General features: G+C 45.6%; 1 protein-coding gene across 5 annotated transcripts in view; it reads left to right on the top strand.

Moving 5' to 3' along the window:
- XYLB (xylulokinase) overlaps positions 1-18449 on the top strand; it is a 154621-nt gene that overhangs the window by 57565 nt on the left and 78607 nt on the right. For all 5 annotated transcript variants that reach the window (XM_053265461.1, XM_053265459.1, XM_053265460.1 and 2 more), the window contains exon 15: positions 287-383. In XM_053265461.1, the coding sequence (XP_053121436.1) occupies positions 287-383 (97 nt within the window). The remainder of the gene's footprint in view (positions 1-286; positions 384-18449) is intronic.

The following is an 18449-nucleotide window of genomic DNA, read 5'->3' on the forward strand; positions in this document are numbered from 1 at the left end:
TTATTGAGGAGGTTTGCTGAAAATACTTCTTATCTTGCATTGGTTTTGGTACCAAAGGATATCCCAACCAGCCTGGGGTTATGGCCTGTATTGGGATTGTTCTGGGAAGTATGTGTTGGGGATTGGCGTTGTTCTGGGAAGTATGTGACTCAATAACAGTTGCAAATAAATAAAGTTTCAAGAGGAAGGCAAGAATAATATATGTGCTTTTCACGTCTCTGCACTCTGCTCTCCCCCTACAGTGGATGCACACACATTCTTACACTTCCTTTCTCCTCCTCTACAGATTCCAACATTTCCTAAGGAAGTGGAAATACGAGCCTTGATTGAAGGACAGTTCATGGCCAAAAGGATTCATGCTGAAAAGCTGGGATATAAAATCTGTGAGTGTGCTTTGTAGCATGGCAACAGGGCTGAATAAGGGAATATTAGATTAAGATGGTAAATGCTGCTCAAATAATCACAGCCCCACACACCTGGGTTGGAGAATACAGCTCATCCCTGAGAAGTAGAGCCACCCAGGATCAGTAGTTTCGAGTCTGAGAGAGATAACTTCACTAGGATATTTTTTAGAAGAATCATTTCAGATTCACTTGGATCTGAAATGAAGCATGCTGCCAGAAGATGATGGTGTGTGGGGGGTGGGGGTGGAGTGGGTCCTGTGGATAATGGAATGGCTTGAAAGTGGAGTTTTGGTTGCTAGAGAAGTCGTCCTCCCTTTATTGTTTCATATTGTTACATTGTTCACAACCCTGGAAATTGTGGGTGGTTTCTGGGAGTATTCTAGTGGTGTGTGTAGTGTGACAAGTTCTGGTCTGCCAGAAAAGAAGGTGAATATAGGGGATGGTGAATTTTACAATCCCCATTCTAATTTAGAGGGCGATTAAAATGTCTTAATTCTTTACAGGGAAATAGCAAACCTGTTTTTAGAGAAACACGGCTGAGTAGTAATATATGCACAGGAGGCAGGAGGTGGTATGGCATGTCTGGACATCCCTTCTAGACTATTATAAATCCTCCTGCTCCTAGCCCTCTCTCCCTTGCCTATAATTGTGTGAGTGGCATCTGTTACACCAATTAACTACAGGCTTTGTCCAGCTATAGCTAAGCTCTGCAACATTCTGGTTCTGTACAGGTTTATTCAAAAGTAACTCACTGAATCCAATGGGATATTACACCCAAGTAACTGTACATAAGATTGCAGTGTCCAAAGCCCTTCATGTGCCATCTTATTTATTTGTTTGTTATTTCTCTTTGTAAACCGCCCTGAGCCATTTTTGGAAGGGTGGTATAGAAATTGAATTAATAATAATAATAATAATAATAATAATAATAATAATAATAAGGTGTTGGAAATCGAGGATGCCACTGTTGCTGAACTGTTTCAAAATCAAAACCAGGCAACCTCCCCTTTGCCTTCACCTCAAAAACCCAAATGCCGTTTAACAGAAAAGCAACAAGAACTAAAGCAAAAAATAACTGAGCACATGAACCAAACAACCACCAGGGTTCGACTTCCAGCTCTAAAAACAGTTGCCAAAAAACAACTTGCTCAGGCATTAAAAGATGTCAATGCTGCACTTGCAGAAATACCAACCAATAATTTGCAAGAAACAAACCAACTAATGTACAGTGCAGCAACAATAACAACACAAGAGCTCGGATATAAAATCAGTGGACCTGTCAAAAAAGAAAGCAGTACATCACCTAAATGGAAGATTAGATTAGAAAATAAAATCTCCAGGCTTAGATCAGATGCTAGTAAATTGAAAGATACGAAAGACAAGAAGCTGAAGAATGAAAACACCAAACAGTATCTGATCCAAAAATACCACCTAGATTCAAGGAAAATTAGAGAAGTCCTGGAAATAATAAAGCAGCAAATAACAGCAGTGTCAAAGAAGATTAGCAGATATGAAGCCAGAATTACACAACACAGGCAGAATCTCCAATTCCAGTCGAATCAGAGACATTTCTACCAAAGCATAGAAGGAGAAACTGCAAGAAACCTAGAAACACCAAATAAAGAAGAAACAGTACAATTCTGGGGAAAATTATGGGACAATCCAATAGATTATAATAAAAAAGCAGGCTGGATGAAAGAGGTCAAAAAATGTAACCAACAAATGCAAGCTCTAATAATAACACCAGATTTAATAAGTGAAAGGGCAAAGAAAATTAAAAATTGGACTGAGCCAGGCGATGATGAACTGCATGGCTTTTGGCTTGAACACCTAACAAGCCTTCATAAACAACTATCAAAACAGTTCAATCACATTATGAAAGGCGGTGATATTGAACAATGGCTAACAACTGGGAAAACTCATCTCATCATGAAAGACCCAGCAAAAGGTGCACTTCCAAGTAATTATAGACTGATAACCTGCCTGCCAACCATGTTCAAATTATTAACTGGAATAATAGCAGATGAAGTGATGCAACACTTATTAACTAACAAACAGCTTCCAGTTGAACAGAAAGGAAATTGCCCGAACACCAGAGGCACAAAAGACCAGCTGCTGATTGACAAAATGATTTTAGAAAACTGCAAGAGAAGAAAAACAAATCGAAGTGTTGCATGGATTGACTACAAGAAAGCCTTTGATTCATTGCCTCACACATGGATACTAAAATGTTTAGAAACAACTGGTGTCAGCAAAAACATTCCGATATTGATAAAAAAAGCAATGAGCATGTGGAATACACAGTTAACAATCAATGGCGAGGCACTTGGACAGGTTAGCATTAGAAGAGGCATTTTCCAAGGGGACTCACTATCCCCTCTATTGTTTGTAATCGCCATGACCCCACTTTCACAAATACTAAACAAAACAGGCCTCGGATACCAAACATCTAAAACATCAAGTCAAATCAACCACCTGCTGTACATGGACGATCTGAAGTTGTATGGAAAGTCCCAGTCAGAAATCGAATCACTGCTAAACACTGTCTGTATATTCAGTAGCGATATAGCAATGGAGTTTGGACTAGACAAGTGTGCTGCATTAATAATGAAAAGAGGAAAAATAAGAAAAACGGAAGGAATAGAACTGCCCAATGGAAGCAAGATCAAGAACCTGGAAGAGAAAGAACGTTACAAATACTTGGGCATTCTCCAGGCTGATAACATCGCACACACTGAAGTTAAAAGAAAAATTGGAAGTGAATACATCAGGAGCATTAGAAAAATCCTCAAGTCCAAACTCAATGGCGGGAACACCATACAAGCCATAAACACCTGGGCTATACCTGTTATCAGATACACTGCAGGAATAATAGACTGGACCCAGGCAGGGCTAGAGACGCTAGATCGTAAGACCAGGAAAATCATGACCATCAATCATGCTCTGCACCCCTGCAGTGATGTAGATAGGCTATACCTCCCTCGCAGCTCAGGTGGAAGAGGAATGCTGCAAGTCCATCAAAAAGTAGAGGAGGAGAAAAGAGGCCTTGAAGAATATATCAAGGACAGTGAAGAAGATGCACTTAAAATGGTCAAGAACGAGAAACTATTCAACACCAATGAAACAAAGCAGGCCTACAAGAAAGAACAAGTCAAGAACCGAGCAGAAAAATGGAGAAATAAGCCCCTGCATGGTCAATATTTGCACAATATAAGTGGAAAATCAGACATCACCAAGACCTGGCAATGGCTTAAGAATGGCAACTTGAAGAAAGAAACAGAGGGTTTAATACTGGCTGCACAAGAACAGGCACTAAGAACAAATGCAATAAGAGCAAAAGTCAAAAAATCCACCACAAACAGCAAGTGCCGCCTTTGTAAAGAAGCAGATGAAACAGTGGACCACCTGATCAGCTGTTGTAAGAAGATCGCACAGACTGACTACAAACAAAGGCATGACAAGGTAGCAGGGATGATACACTGGAACATCTGCAAAAAATACAAGCTACCTGTAGCCAAGAATTGGTGGGACCATCAAATTGAAAAAGTTGAAGAAAATGAAGATGTAAAAATATTATGGGACTTCCGACTACAAACAGACAAACATCTGCCACACAATACACCAGATATAACTGTAGTCAAGAAGAAAGAAAAACAAAATAATCGACATAGCAATACCAGGGGATAGCAGAATAGAAGAAAAAGAAATAGAAAAAATCACCAGATACAAAGATCTACAAATTGAAACTGAAAGGCTGTGGCAGAAAAAGACCAAAATAATCCCAGTGGTAATTGGTGCCCTGGGTGCAGTCCCAAAAGTCCTTGAAGAGCACCTCAACACCATAGGGGCCACAGAAATCACCATCAGCCAATTACAAAAAGCAGCTTTACTGGGAACAGCCTATATTTTGCGACGATATCTATAATAACCAACAGTATTGACAATAAAATTCTGGCATCCCAGGTCCTTGGGAAGGACTCGATGTCTGGATAAAACAAACCAGTCAATAACACCTGTCTGACTGTGTAAACAAGAAACAATAAAAAAATTCAGCCATCCCAGGTCCTTGGGAAGGACTCGATGACTGGATAAAACAAACCAGTCAATAACACCTGTCTGACTGTGTAAAGAAGAAATAATACTCGATGTCTGGATAAAACAAACCAGTCAATAACACCTGTCTGACTGTGTAAAATAATAATAATAATATCTCATTCATGTCTATCTTTAATTCTTCTCTTTATTCATCCTCCATCAACTATATATGTGGCAAAAAAGCAAAACAAAAAATGTAGTGTTGTTTTAGGCGCTAATTGATTTACTATACCATGAGCTTCCATATTTATTTATGTGTGTGTGTGTGTGTGTGTGTGTGTGTGAGAGAGAGAGAGAGAGAGAGAGAGAGAGAGGGAATGTTGTATATGGAGTAAGAGACAAGTGCATGGACGGTATGTCTTGTTATTGTTTATTCACCATAACATTTAACCCTTTGAGCCCCCAGGCTCAAAGGCAGTATACCCCCAAATGCCAGCCTTTTGGGAGAAACGGCAAGCGAGGGCTCTTGACTTGATGTCCTCTTTGTGGGCTTTCTGGAAGCGTGTGGATGGCCACTGTTGGAAAACAGGATGTGGACTGTAGACCTTTGGTCTGATCCAATAGGGCTCTTCTGTTCATATGGTGGATTTACCAGTTTTCTGATTCTGAAACGCCCCCATGTATAATACGCACTTATAAGGAGATGAGGCAGTAACCTGTGCTTCTATGCCCTTTCTATGAACAGGGAGTAAGCATGTAGTGGTAGAAAACAGGAAGTAGGTAACAACTGTATTTACAAACCTGCTTGTCCTCAGAGGAGTCGGGGGTAGTCATCCCAGCGGGCTGACTACCCCCACCATCCCCACTGGGGGTAGACTCTGGGCCTAGAGCTGACAAAGAGGCAGGATGGTGGCGGAGGTCGGGGGCGCGCGGTTCATTGTCGGATGACTCTACAAGGTTCCTGTCTCTGTCATCTTCAGCAAAACCTCCAAACTTCCTCTCTGAATCAGTGGATTCAAATATCGCCCAAAGGCTATCATCTTCAGAATCTCCCATCCCATTTGTTAGACAACACTTATTGAACCCTTGCTGTATAATGGCAGGATCTATTGCCTCCCACGCCTCTTTGATCCACCGATGCTAAGCTTCTTCCGACAGCCTGATGAGGTGAGTGCCTTCACCCCAGGGTACATCCACTCCACCCATTTCTTCCGCAATAGCTACTTGAAGGGCGGATTGCAGCTCACATCCACGACCTGCAACTGGCTTGCCATCCCCGCTGGGATGATCCCAAGCTTAGTCTTGTTTTTGGAGAGGATTGATTTTACGGATGGCGTTCTGTGGCGCCTGAACATGTCCGTTGCCAGCATTCGGTGTCTCCTAGGGGCGTTCTCCAATCAGACAGATCGTTGAGCTAGTCCTTGGTTGAATGTTGATCCATCCCTGTTCGTGCGCACTTACTGTCACCCCAGGGCTCACTTCTCAATCTTTGGCAGCGTCTTCCTTTTAAACACAATGTAGAGAGGCAACTTCTCATTCCTGCCAAGTGCCCCCAGCATCACTGTAAACCAGTGCTTCTCAATCCCAGCCATTCTCAATGTGATAGTTTTCTCTCCTTTCCTCAATTTGTGACGTCCGATGTCACCGTACGAGCCACACCGAGCTACTAAAATGCGCCTCCAGATGGATAGCTTGTGCCGCCGCATAAAGGGGTGGCACCATTTTGCAGAGGCCTTGAAGATGCTGAGGGGATCCATCCTTAGAGAAAGCTGAATTGCTTTTGAATGGATTTCCCCAGTGCTGACAGCACACCCTTGGGATAGCCTATCCACAATGTACTGGAGCAGTTGCCTTTACGGTTCAGGGTGCTGAGCCCTGTGGCCAGACTCCAGAGCCTGCAAAAGCAGACTTTGAGAACAAAAGTAGGTTTTCTGACTTCTCCAGAAGCACACATTTGTCTCTTTCACCCCAAATTCTCAGCCTGCTTCTCAGTTGCTGCTGTGTTCCACAATGTCCACAGCTTTAAGTTTAAAGATGTTACCAGAACTGCATGAAAGCGCTGGTTAGATGCTTTGGCTAGATGTTTAGGCTTGCCTGAGGAAATTAACTCAGATCAAAAGTGCAGTCCTGACACAGCATTAAATTTAAACATGTCTAGTGTATTGGAAATAAGGAGGGAAGCGTGGCTGTAGTTTCAAAGCTTTATTTAAAGTAAAACCAAGGAGTTACAGAAAGAAAAGGGAACCTGGTTAGGAATTTCAGTAAATTGGCTAGCGTTGCATAGAATCTGTGAGGAGATCTTAACTAGAAATCTTAAATGAGAGTGCCTGGATTGTGAGTGTGGGGAGGGAAGCAGAGAGGTGGGGGAGATTTATTAATTATTTTATTTATTTTTATTTTTTACTTTTATATCTTGCTCTTCCTCCAATGAGCCCAGAGCGGTGCACATGGTTATCTTTATCCTCACAATAGCCCTGTGAGAGGTTAGGCTGAGAGATACATGGCAGGCCCAGAGTCACCCAGTGAGTTTCATGGTTGAATGGGGATTTGAACTCAGGTCTTCCCAGTCCTAGAGATGGCTGAATGGAAAGGGTCACCTATCCTTCCTTGGCGTGTTTAGTGAGCGAAGTTCAATCCAGAGCCTCCTTGAGAGGGTGAGGAAGGGAAGAAGGAGCAAGGGGCAACAGCTGCATCTTGCTTTGTGAGAGTCTGTGGATAGCAGCTTCCAACAGAGTTGCCCTTTCATGTGTCTCGATCAGAGTATATGTACCCCAAACCATGCCCTCAATCAAGAGGCTATCCTTCCTTGGAGGGCAGGGTGATTGTCGCAAGACAAAAGTGTCCATTGCTAAAGTGGACTTAATCGGTGTGGGTCTCAGAATGTCTGGGAAGACAACGATAAGTTCAAGTTATGCATGGGTGGTGAAAATGGTTCTGTGTTTGCCCACTCTCTTGAAACTGGGGCATCACAGGTGCAAAATGCAAATCTTGTTGACGCTGAAGCTTTCCCTCTTATCTTAACCAGCCGGCTTTGACTGTAATGAGTGGGAAATGGCAGTCTGTTTGCCTGGCTCTGCTGAACATTCAAAGTGTTATCTCCACAAAGGAGTTTTCCCACCCCAGGGCTATTAGCTACTCTTGAAAGAGATGCCGTGGCACACCCTTTTCCAGTCCATTGCAAGTTAGATCAGAAGGCGTGTTGCCAGGCTTGCTTGTTCTAATGACCGGTCTGTGCCAAGCAGTGTTCACTTGAACAGGGATTCCCAGATGTTGACTACAACTCCCAGAATCGCCAAGCAAAAGCTATTGCAGCTGAGGATTCTGGGAGCTGTAGTCAATAACAGCTGGAAATCCCTGTTAGAGGGGACACTGGTGCCATGGGACTGTGGCTGTATGAGGCGAAAAGTTCACTAGAGGCTCTTAGCCTGCAACTTGGTACTTTTGCTAGATCATGGAGAGGAGCGCCTTTTGCATGACCCCAGAATACTGCTATTTGGCAACAAAGGCGGTAGTGTTGCTGAATCTTCATGCTGCCATGGATCTCCCTGCAGGGCAAGGGAAGGGCGAGGGAAATGGAGAGAGATGGAACCAGGCTCCTGACTCACTTTGAAGGACACCTCCAGGGATGTTGCGGAACCCCAGAGGCAAACACCAGACTCCCAGGAACATCCTGGCCTGTGCAGGGTCAAGGCTTGGTCATCACTCACCCTGCTTGCTGTCTTTCACTTATCTGGAGGATAGCTCAGCTTGGATGGGGGATGAGGCAGGAGGACAGGCAGAGTGCTGACAGCTGTAGCAGGCCAGGGCCGGAGAGCATTCAGGCTAGAGCTGTGGAAGCAGAAGCAGCAGCAGCAGCAGAAGTGAGGTCCGGAAAGCATATGGTTTCTAGGCAGCCTGTTCTCTGGCATGGGGAACCTGGCTCTTTAACCAAGAGTCTGGAACTGAAGCAAAAGCCAGACCCTGGAACCAACACCTCAGTGCCGCCCCTCCCACCCGCCCGCCGCTGCTTTTCCCAGCCTTGCCCTGAAACCAGCCCCCAGCCCTCCAGCACCCTCCCGCCTCTCTCTGGTGCAAACCAAAGTCTGATGGCTGGAGGATGAGGAAGAGGATTCTTGCTGGAGCCAAAAGAGAAGGGAGGGAGCTCTCGGAAGGCTTCTGTTGCCACTCGGGAAGAGAGGCAAACAGAAGGGAAGCAGTGGCTCTAAACCCTTTTGTGTGAACCACCTTGAGATTGTTTTAACGAAAAGTGGTACAGAAATTTAACAATAAACAGTAATATAAATAAGCATGCAGACTTAAGTAGCATGTAGCTACAAGGCACCACACCCTGCACCTGGCTTGGCTTCCACATTACCTTCACATGACACCAAGGAAGGTTGCCTGTGCAACTGGGAAGCCTAGCTGCGGAGTCAGGGGACAACAACTGACCATGAATCCCGGGAAGGGGGCCTGGGAAGGGAGGAGCCACCTCCCTCTGTCTGCCTCGAGGCCCGGGGACAAACCTTGAATCTTAAGCCAGGAAAGGTGCATGGGAAAGGGGTCAGCTAAGTGTTTCTGGTGCTTCCAGTGGGGACGGATTTGATTTCTTTGCCAGAAAGGAGATTCATGGTTCTGGCCACTATTTTGGATTCAACCCGGTCTCTGATGGGCTCTCGGGGAAGCCTTACCCGCACTTGGGTATGTGCTGGGAGACTTATAGGAGAAGAGGGTTTCTTGAACCAATGGTGGCTCAGTGCCCCTGTCTGCCTGGAGGAAATAATGGAAGCCTGGTTGACCACACCCTCTCTGCCCAGAAAGGGGCCCAGGAGTGGGGCAGCCACCTCCCTCTGCCTGGAGGCCAGGGGACAATCCTTGAAGCCAGGAAAGGGGCCTGGAGATGCGGGGAACACTCTCCCTCTTCCCCTGCTGGAAGTGAAGGGGCCAAACCCGAACATTAAGCCAGGAAAGGAGCCTGGAAAGGTGGGAAACTTCTCCCTCTTTCCCCACTGGAAGAAATCTTGGAGGCCAGGTCTACCAACCCAGCTCTGCCCTGGAAAGGAGCCTGGAAAGGAGCCTGGAAAGGGAAGAATCTCCTCCCAACCTTCAACTTTAAGCCAGGTCTAGAAAAGGCAGTGCTGCTCCCTCTTTCCCCCTGGATGTCAGGGAGCCAACACTGGACATTAAGCCTAGGAAAGGGGCCCGAAACTGGGGTGCAGGCTAGCTTGGCACAGGGGAGAAGCATGGAACTTTCTACTCTTTGGTTTGGCTGAGGGGCAGAAAACCTGGAGGCCACATCTACCTCCTCCTGGCCATTTAGGAACCTAATTCTCTCTCTCCCCAATTTTCCTCCTGAAGTGGGGAAAGGCGTCTAATAAACAGAAAAAGACAGTGTATGTCCCACTGAAATTAGTGTCTTCTTTCCAAGTAGATATCCATAAAACCAGGCTGCAAAGTGCAATATAAATGCTAATTATTATTGAGCTTTGTTATGGGAATATAATTCAAACACTGCATGTGGCTCCTCTCAAATCCAGGTTATGCTTTCTTGCCGGAAGAGGGCAGTAGATCCCATCTCATGGCAGTGTTATGTTTTTCGTTTTGGCTCATTTTGCCTGCCTCAGCCCTGTGTTTACCAAGTCTCCTGTTGAGCTGTGTGACCAAAGTTTGCCACTTCTTTCCAGGCATGATGATGCAAACATTCTAGTGTGTTAGGTATTGTGTTCCTATTGTTCTAATGTGTCTTAATCAGATTTAAAGGAAAATCCTCCAGGAACACCCTGTATCCTGTTAGGGTTGTTGACTTAAGGGGTGGAAAATGGGTTGCTAAGCAGGGAAAAAACAAACGAGACCATGCTCAATTCTTTCTGTTTATGCCCACTGATTTGAGGAGATGAAGTAAACTTGTATTGGATTTAAGCTCCCCTCCACCCACTGAGTTTCCATTTCCCCACATAAACTACATGCCACTTTTCTTCTGTGGCCCCCTTATGATAGTGAGTCTCAGTTGAACAATTACATACTGGGTCCTAGAGGGATCTAACTGAATTGTGTGGATCTGTCTACTGCTCTGGAGTTTTGCACAATTTATTGCAGTTCCGACCACAGGGAGAGCTCACTTGTGCCTTGGCATACTTTTCACTACCCCCAAAAAATCAAAATCTGCACTAAGAGAATGCAAATTCTGAGCCAAGAAAATTCTGCAAGTTGAATATTCTATACAAATGCTTACTGTTTGCTCCTTTGGTATACTTTTTGTAAAATCTTTGTATCTTGTAGAGTTTATCCCCCTTCTGCTTGCCCTGAAGAAAGGTCTTGGAGCAGTGTTCTTCATTGCAAGGCCTGCGGCCAGTGATGGATCCCATCCCTGAGTGTGGCTCTTTGACTAATGGTTTATTAGGCCTGTGTGAAGCTTGAAACCTTAGCCAATGTCCACCCCGGCATCATGCAGAAGCAACTGGGGATGTGCATGGTTCGAAGACGGCGGGGGTCTCCCTTTAAGAGCGGGGGGAGGGTGCACTTACCCCTTCCGCCGCTTTCCCCCAGCCAGCGCCAGTTTTTTTAAAAGCCCATTGGGACAGCAGCGTACCTCCATGCCGTCCCATTGCCCTCGTCTTCTGGATATGACCGGAAGTTGCCGACATGTCGCATCCCTAGAAGCAACTGCAGTGATGCATTTTGCTCAGTGCCAATGGGACCTCTTTAATGGGAATAGGCCTTGTGGAGCTACACCAATGTCTGTGAAGGTATGCATGGAGCGCTGGGAGGTGTAGTCCTTTCCCACTGGGGAAGCGCTGGGAAAAACTACACTTCCCAGCATTCCATGCACACCTTGCATGTTAGTGGGGGTTGAAAGGGCTACATTTCTCTTAAAGGGCCCCCTCACTGCTGGGAAGAGTGCAGCACCATGCAGAGATCTGCACAGTGGGGAATGGCTCTCACACTGACCTTTTTTGCTAAAATGGCTCCCACTTGAAAAATAGTGAAGATCACTTCGATCGTATTGCCAGACATAGAAGACCCATCTCTTGACCTGTGTTCCTTGTAACAGGGATTCCCAGATGTTGTTGACTACAACTCCCATAATCCCCAGTTGCAATGGCTTTTGGCATTTGGTAGTCAACAGCATCTGGGAATCCCTGTTATAGGGAACAATGCTCCTGAAGTGGAATTCTTCTCAGTCCACCTCTTGGATTCCATATGGTTTTGTCTGCATGTTTTCAAGCTTACTGCAGAAGCTATAAAGTCTAGAGACTTATTTGTTTTTTCCTTTTGAAAAATTAAATTATTGAGATTCTCAAGACATTCGATTTTGGATGAGACACCAGATTCAATGCTAGTACAATGTGATCATGTCTGTGTTAGAGCTGAGGCAACGGGCGAAATAGACACAACCTGGTCTCACGTTATCATGTGACAGTGGAGTAGCAGTCACTGATTCCAGAATAGAGGAGCTGTGCTTTGGGGTCAGAAATGTGTGGTTTCAAGAATATGATTTGGTGTAGGACACCTTGGATCCAGGCCTGATCCATACTTGGCTTCATGAGCTCAGCTTGAGGGACCCTGCTGTCTGTCTTGTCATTGCAGAAGATTAGACAAGCAAGGGACTTCCTGGTGGTGTCCCCAAAACATTGGAGCACCTTTCCTGGTGCACTCCAGAGAGGTACCCTCTCTTTGTGTTTTCAGATGTGCTTTGAAAGCTTTCCAGTATTTTATGGTCTTACTTGGTAACTTGTTTTGATTTCATTGCTTCTGCTTCACAGTCTTGTTATTGGCCTTTGTTTTAAATTGTAATGTTATTGTATTGATTGATGATCTATGTCTTCAATTTTGTCTTTGTCTCACTTAGGATGAATTTATATAGGAATTATTAATAATTGGTGTCTATCCTGTGTTTATTTGTAAACTGTGGATGCTTTTGGGTTGGGAAACATTTTATGTATCTTCCCCTGCCCTACGTATGCTGCATTGAGAACTTTTTGTTGAAAAGCTATATATAAGTATGCATACTACTTCTACTAATAAATAATTTAAAAATGCATTTGTTAGCGACCCCATAACAAATTGTTCTCTGGTAGGCTCACAACATAGCATTAAAACATCAAATAAAAACACATAGTACATGAAATCATCTCACAACAAAAATCACAAAACAATTTTTAAAAAAATTTAAAGTCAGTTTTAAAAGTCAAATTTAAAAAGCCTGAGTGAACAGAAAACTCTTTACCTGGCGTCTAAAAGAACAAAGTCATGAAGCCAGGTGAACCTCACTGTGGAGGCTATTCCACAAATGGGGAAACCACCAAAAAGGCCCTCTCCCTAGTAGCCACCCCCCTCACCTCATTTGGCAGAGGGACTCAGAGCAGGACCTCTGAAGAAGATCTTAAGGTCTGAGTTGGGACATGTGGGGCAAGGCGCTCTCTCAGGTAACCTTGTCCCAAGCCATTTAGGGCTTTAAAGGTGAAAACCAGCACTTGGTATCAGGCCTGGAAATGGTCTGGGAGCCAGCGCATCTGTCGAAGCACAGGTGTGATATGACCAAAACGCCCAGTCCCAGTTAATAATCTTGCAGCCTTATTTTGTGCCAACTGCAGTTTCTGGACCATTTTCAAAGGCAGCCCCACATACAACGCATTATAGTAATCTAAGCGAGAAGTTAGCAGAGCATAAGTAACTGTGGGTAACCTATTTCTATCCAGGTAAGTTTGTAGTTGGCGTATCAGCTGAAGCGGATAAAAGGCGTTCCGAGTCACAGAGGCCACTTGAGCCTCTAGTGGCAGTGCTGGATTGATGAGCACCCCTGGATTGCGAGCCTGGTCCTTCAGGGGGAGTGCAACCCCAACTAGAACAGGCTGGACATCATTCACCTGGGCAGAGGAACCACCAACCAATAGTACTCCTGTCTTGTCTGGATTGCGTCTCAACTTGTTCACCCTCATCCAGTCCATTACTGCATCCAAGCACTGATTCAGGACAGTCCCCGCCTCACCTGGGTCTGATGAAAAAGAGAGATACAACGGAGTGTCATACTGATGACACTTCAAGCCAAATCTCCAGATGACCTCTCCCAGCAGTTTCATGTAGATGTTAAACAGCACCGGGGAAAGAATGGAACCCTGCGGAACCCCAAAGCAGCACTGCCATGGGTTTGAGCAGTGCCTCCCATATCCACCTCGGCCAGCCTATCGAAAAAGATACCATGCTCAATGGTATCGAAAGCCGCTGAAAGGTCCAAGGGAATGGACAGGGTTGCACTCTCCCCCCCGCCCTGCACAGGTCATCCCACAGGGAAACCAAAGCAGGTTCTGTTCCAAAGCCAGGCCTGAATCCTCATTGAAATGGATCTAGATAATCCATTTCCTCCAAGAGTGTCTGGTGCTGGCCAGCCACTACATGCTCAAGTACCTTGCCCAGCAAGGGAATATTGGCTGCAGGCCTGTAGTTGTTTACATCCTCTGGTGGTGGTAGTAGTAGTAAATCAAAAGAGCTTGCAAAGAGTTCTTGGAGCCTTATTCTTAGGACTCTGGCAGCCACACCGAAATGTGATGCATTCTTTATCACTGTGGTAGAGTGCCAAAAGAGGGAGCTGCTGGCTGGTAAACATTGCACTAGGGTGCCACCAATGCAACTGACCAGAAGGAGGAACCAGGGGCATAACTACTATTAGGCAAGGGGAGGCGGCTGCCTAGGGGCCCCCCAGAGGCAAGTCACATGACTATATATTGTGAAGAGTGTGTGTGTGTGTGTGTGTGTATATCAGTGAGGGGCTCATTTTAAAATTTTGTCTCTGGGCCCACTCCAGCCTTGTTACGCCCCTGGGAGGAACTACAGTTTGCGAAGTCAGAAGTGGTCAGGTGATGTAGTGAAACAACCGTATTTCTTCTAGCTCCATAAGTCCTTCAACTGTGGCCTAGCCTCAGTCTGAGTAACTACTGAGAAGGCTGGTGAACTAATTCACTTGTGTCTAGGCTTCTTGCCTGCCTGCTTTGCTCACTCATCTACTCCCACAGTGCCTGTCTTGCTTTGCCTTCAACAGATTGCTTTCTCAGTGATAGGCCTTCCGCTTGCCTAGCTTTACTTTTGCTCTGCCTCCAAACATCATCCGTGATAGTTTGAAACTCAACTCCCTCCTCTGCCTCGATGAGAGAGACCTCTTTGTAATTCAAAAACTTGCAAATTCTTGCTGCATCCACAGGAGCTGGTTCAACAGGAGATACTGCCTTGTCTGTTTTTGTGCCTTGTTCTCTGGAACCAGCGCAGCAGTGACTCCTTATCTCTTTTCACGGAACCAACATGGCAACAACACCCTGAAGTGTAAGCAATCTGGGCTGCAAGATTAGTGGGCTCTTGACATTTGAGCGGCATCAAGCCATAGATAATGATTGTGTTTTATCATTCTTTGGGGCTGTTGAATGGGCAGCGTTTCAAAACTCACAACTGATAGCAATGGAAGCCGTTGTGGCTTCCAGTGCAAGATTTGATAGTGACGTCTTTGTGAAACCAGTGCCTGGCGGTTCTCAAATGGAGTTTCCTTATGTCAAGAGTGGTTTTTGTAAAACAAAAATGTTTCAACATCTCATCCTGATTAGGAGATTTTATGCGGCCACCAGCTTGGAAAGCTCCTGCAATTCTGTTCTCTCTGCCATAAGGAGCAAGTGAATCTCCGTGCATATTTTATGCTGCCTTCCACTGAGTCAGGCCATTGGTCCATCTAGCTCAGCACTGTCTACACTGCCTGGCAGCGGCTCTCCAAGGTTACAGGCAGGTTTCTCAGCCCTTACTGGAGATGTGCTAGGGATTGAACCTGGGACCTTCTGCATGCAAGCAAATGTTCTACCACTGAACTGTAGCCCCATCCCCAAGTGGGATATCTTACAGCAGACAGCGTTCACATGTAGTCACTCATTCAAATGCAAGCCAAGGTGAATCCTGCTTAGCAAAGAGGACAGTTCCTACTTCCTACCACAAGACTAGCTCTCCACTTGGTGTACTGCAGACATAAGCCCTATTCACATGTTACATTCAACACTCATACAATGATTTTGCGATATACACAGGTACAGTTTTTCATATGTTGTGCTGAACACGTCCAGCAGGGCACTTTCTATCTATACCATGCATTTGAGGAGCCTGTACCCAGATTCAGTTTTTAAACGATGCAGGTACAGTCATTCACACAAATACATGTATGGATGTACAGACATCCCTCCACTCGTACAACCAGGGGTGGAGCTGTAATTGTGTGCACGGGTTCCAAGAACCTGTGCGCAGCTGCTATCAGGGCTGCTGTGCTCACTGCGACAGGTACCTGGTGGCAGTCTCTCATGCCCCTTTTCTCCCTGCCACACATGGTGCCCCTTTCCCCCTTGTCATGCGTGCGGCAACAGCAGCCTCCCTGAGGGAGCAGCCTGGGGTTGGCTGCCCTGCTCCCTCTGCTCAGCTGCCACTGCTGTCGCGCATAGTGGGGAGGAAAGGGACATCCTGTGCGTGGCGGGGAGAGAAGAGGCACTTTCCTTACAAGGCGGTTTTCTTTTCTTACAAGGCAAGGCTACATCTACATCTAGAGCACCTTCCTTATGAGGCAAGGCTACAACACCTGGGGCTTTTTAGTTTAGAAAAAAGGCGACTGAAGGGAGACGTGATAGAGGTCTATACAACCATAAAATCAGAAAGTTGATAGAAAATTTTCTCCCCCTCTCATAACATTAGAACCAGAGGTTGTCCCATGAAACTGATTGCCAAGAAATTTAGGACCGACAAAAGGAAGTACTTTTTCACACAACGCATAATCAACCTATGGAATTCTCTGCCACAAGATGTGGTGAAAGCCAGCAGCCAGGATGTCTTTAAGAGGGGTTTAGGTAAATTCATGGAGGACAGGTCTATCAATGGCTACTAGTCTGAGGGCTATAGGACAGCTCCAGCCTTAGAGGCAAGATGCCTCTAAAGATGCTAGGAGAGAGGGCATGCTCTCAGCTCTTGCCTGTAGGCTTCCCAGAGGCATCTGGTGGCCACTGTGAGAAATAGGATGCTGGACTAGATGGGCCTTGGGCCTGATCCAGCAAGGCTTTTCTTATGTTCTTATGAGGCGCCGGGGGGGGGCAGGGGGGGACCATGGTCTGCCTATGCGCTGCCTATTCCACTGTGTAAAACATAGTGTCTGAATAGGGCTATCATTTTCATTTCATCTGTAATTGTTTCCTCATGCAGCTGCTGTGCACTCTGAAGGTTCTGTGCATACTAGCATCACATGGTGAATTCACTCAAAGTCAGTGTTTGACTGAAGGCTGCAGCCGCCATGTAGATGGCCATCATGGCAATAGGCCCTGGAAGAGTTTTAGGCAGGGCTTTTTCCTTAGCACAGGATGGACTTCTCAGGTATGTCCAGGAGGGTCTAGCCAAGAACTATTGCCCTTCTCTTTCAGCAGCCCCCCACAGGCTGCCAGAAAAGCTACCCACAGGTTTGCTGCCAGGAAACCCCCCCACAGGTTTGCTGCCAGGAAAGCTACCTTGATTGATTCTCCAGTGGAGCACAATAGGTGAGGATAGACTACCTTCCTAATTGAGGCAGGAAGGGTTGGTATGGTCCTGAGCCTCCAACTGGAATGGAGTCACGGGGGATTTTGTTTTATTTTATTTAGCATATTTGTATATCACCTGAAATATTCCTGATGTGCTTAAGAATAGGGGAGCTCTGAGGACTATATGCCCTTCCAGCCTCCTCTGCACTGGAAGAGAGAGAATGAAAAGCTTGAGATTGGAATCCCCACCTACACCCCACCCTCTTCACCGTCTTGAGGACATCCTGGTGGATTGTGCCCTCTGCCTTCTTTCAGAAGCTTATCTTGAAGACCCATTCCTCTAGATCAGTTGATTTCAACATTTCTAGTTGGCCTAGGTTCTACAGGATCGACCTTTCACTACATTTCCAGTTGGCCTAGGATCTACAGGATCCACCTTTCACTTAAGTCTGCAGTCTAGGGCTCATTTTGAATGATTCATTTATTATTTTTAACTTTAGGAGATCTCCTCCCCCTCCCCCACAAGTGCTTGTGGCACTGTATTGTAGATAGAAGACCTGCAAGGTTCCTTCTGTTGCTGTTGAACCCACTTTAGGTAGAGTTGGACTCTAGTTGTTGACTCCAGTTATCTAGCCTGTGTTCTCCACCCAGGCCTTGCAAATCTGCATTATTAATTGTGAAGTGCAGGTAATAACTAGCTTGTTTCAAGAGAAACAATGGGACAATGGCGAGACATCTTTGTGTCCCCTGTTCTCTTTGGGGCACAAAGATGTCTCACCATCTGGTGCTGTGGTTTGCCAAAAGGCAGGAGGGCTACAGCCAGCATATGGCCTCTGAACTGGGATCTCCTTGGGCTTGTTATTATGGTGCTGCTGAGTGAATGAGCATTTAAGTGAGATTCAGAAAAGGTTTGCAATTGCTAGGGTTGTCTGTTGCATTCCCATCTGGACATAACTTATGTTGGAGAGCGATATTGTAGGCATGGTGGGAGTGATGTTGGTGTGCTGATGTCCACAGAGTCAGCTAGTGTGCAGAGATTCCTATGTAGCTGTTTTGCCATTTGACATTCTGCCTTTATTACCCCATTAGTCTGCATTTTTAGCAGTCTGGCTATAACTGTAAAATAGCAATTCCTTGGAATGAATCCACAAGCCTTCAGAGACTAAATATACTTTTAATAAAGGGCCATGTCTGAGTTCATTGCATAATTCATAGTCTTTCAAATTTGGATGTTTGTAATAATTTGAGTGCATAAGGATCTCTGCAGACCCAATGTTGTTCATAGTGCACTGGCAAATTTGCAACAGAGCAGGGCTGTAGAACATTAGCCTTACAGCTGTTGTTGGACTACAACTCCCATCATCCCTGACTTGGCCACTGTGGTTGGGGATGCAATCCAACCACAGCTGAAGGACCAAAGTTGTGCAGCCCTGCAATAGAGGATCAGTAGATTTCTTGTGTCTGGCCTATAGTAAGGGAGGCGGCCATAGCTCAGTAATAGAGCGTCTGCACT

Source organism: Hemicordylus capensis, chromosome 6 (assembly GCF_027244095.1).
Source record: "Hemicordylus capensis ecotype Gifberg chromosome 6, rHemCap1.1.pri, whole genome shotgun sequence".
Lineage (NCBI taxonomy): Eukaryota > Metazoa > Chordata > Lepidosauria > Squamata > Cordylidae > Hemicordylus > Hemicordylus capensis.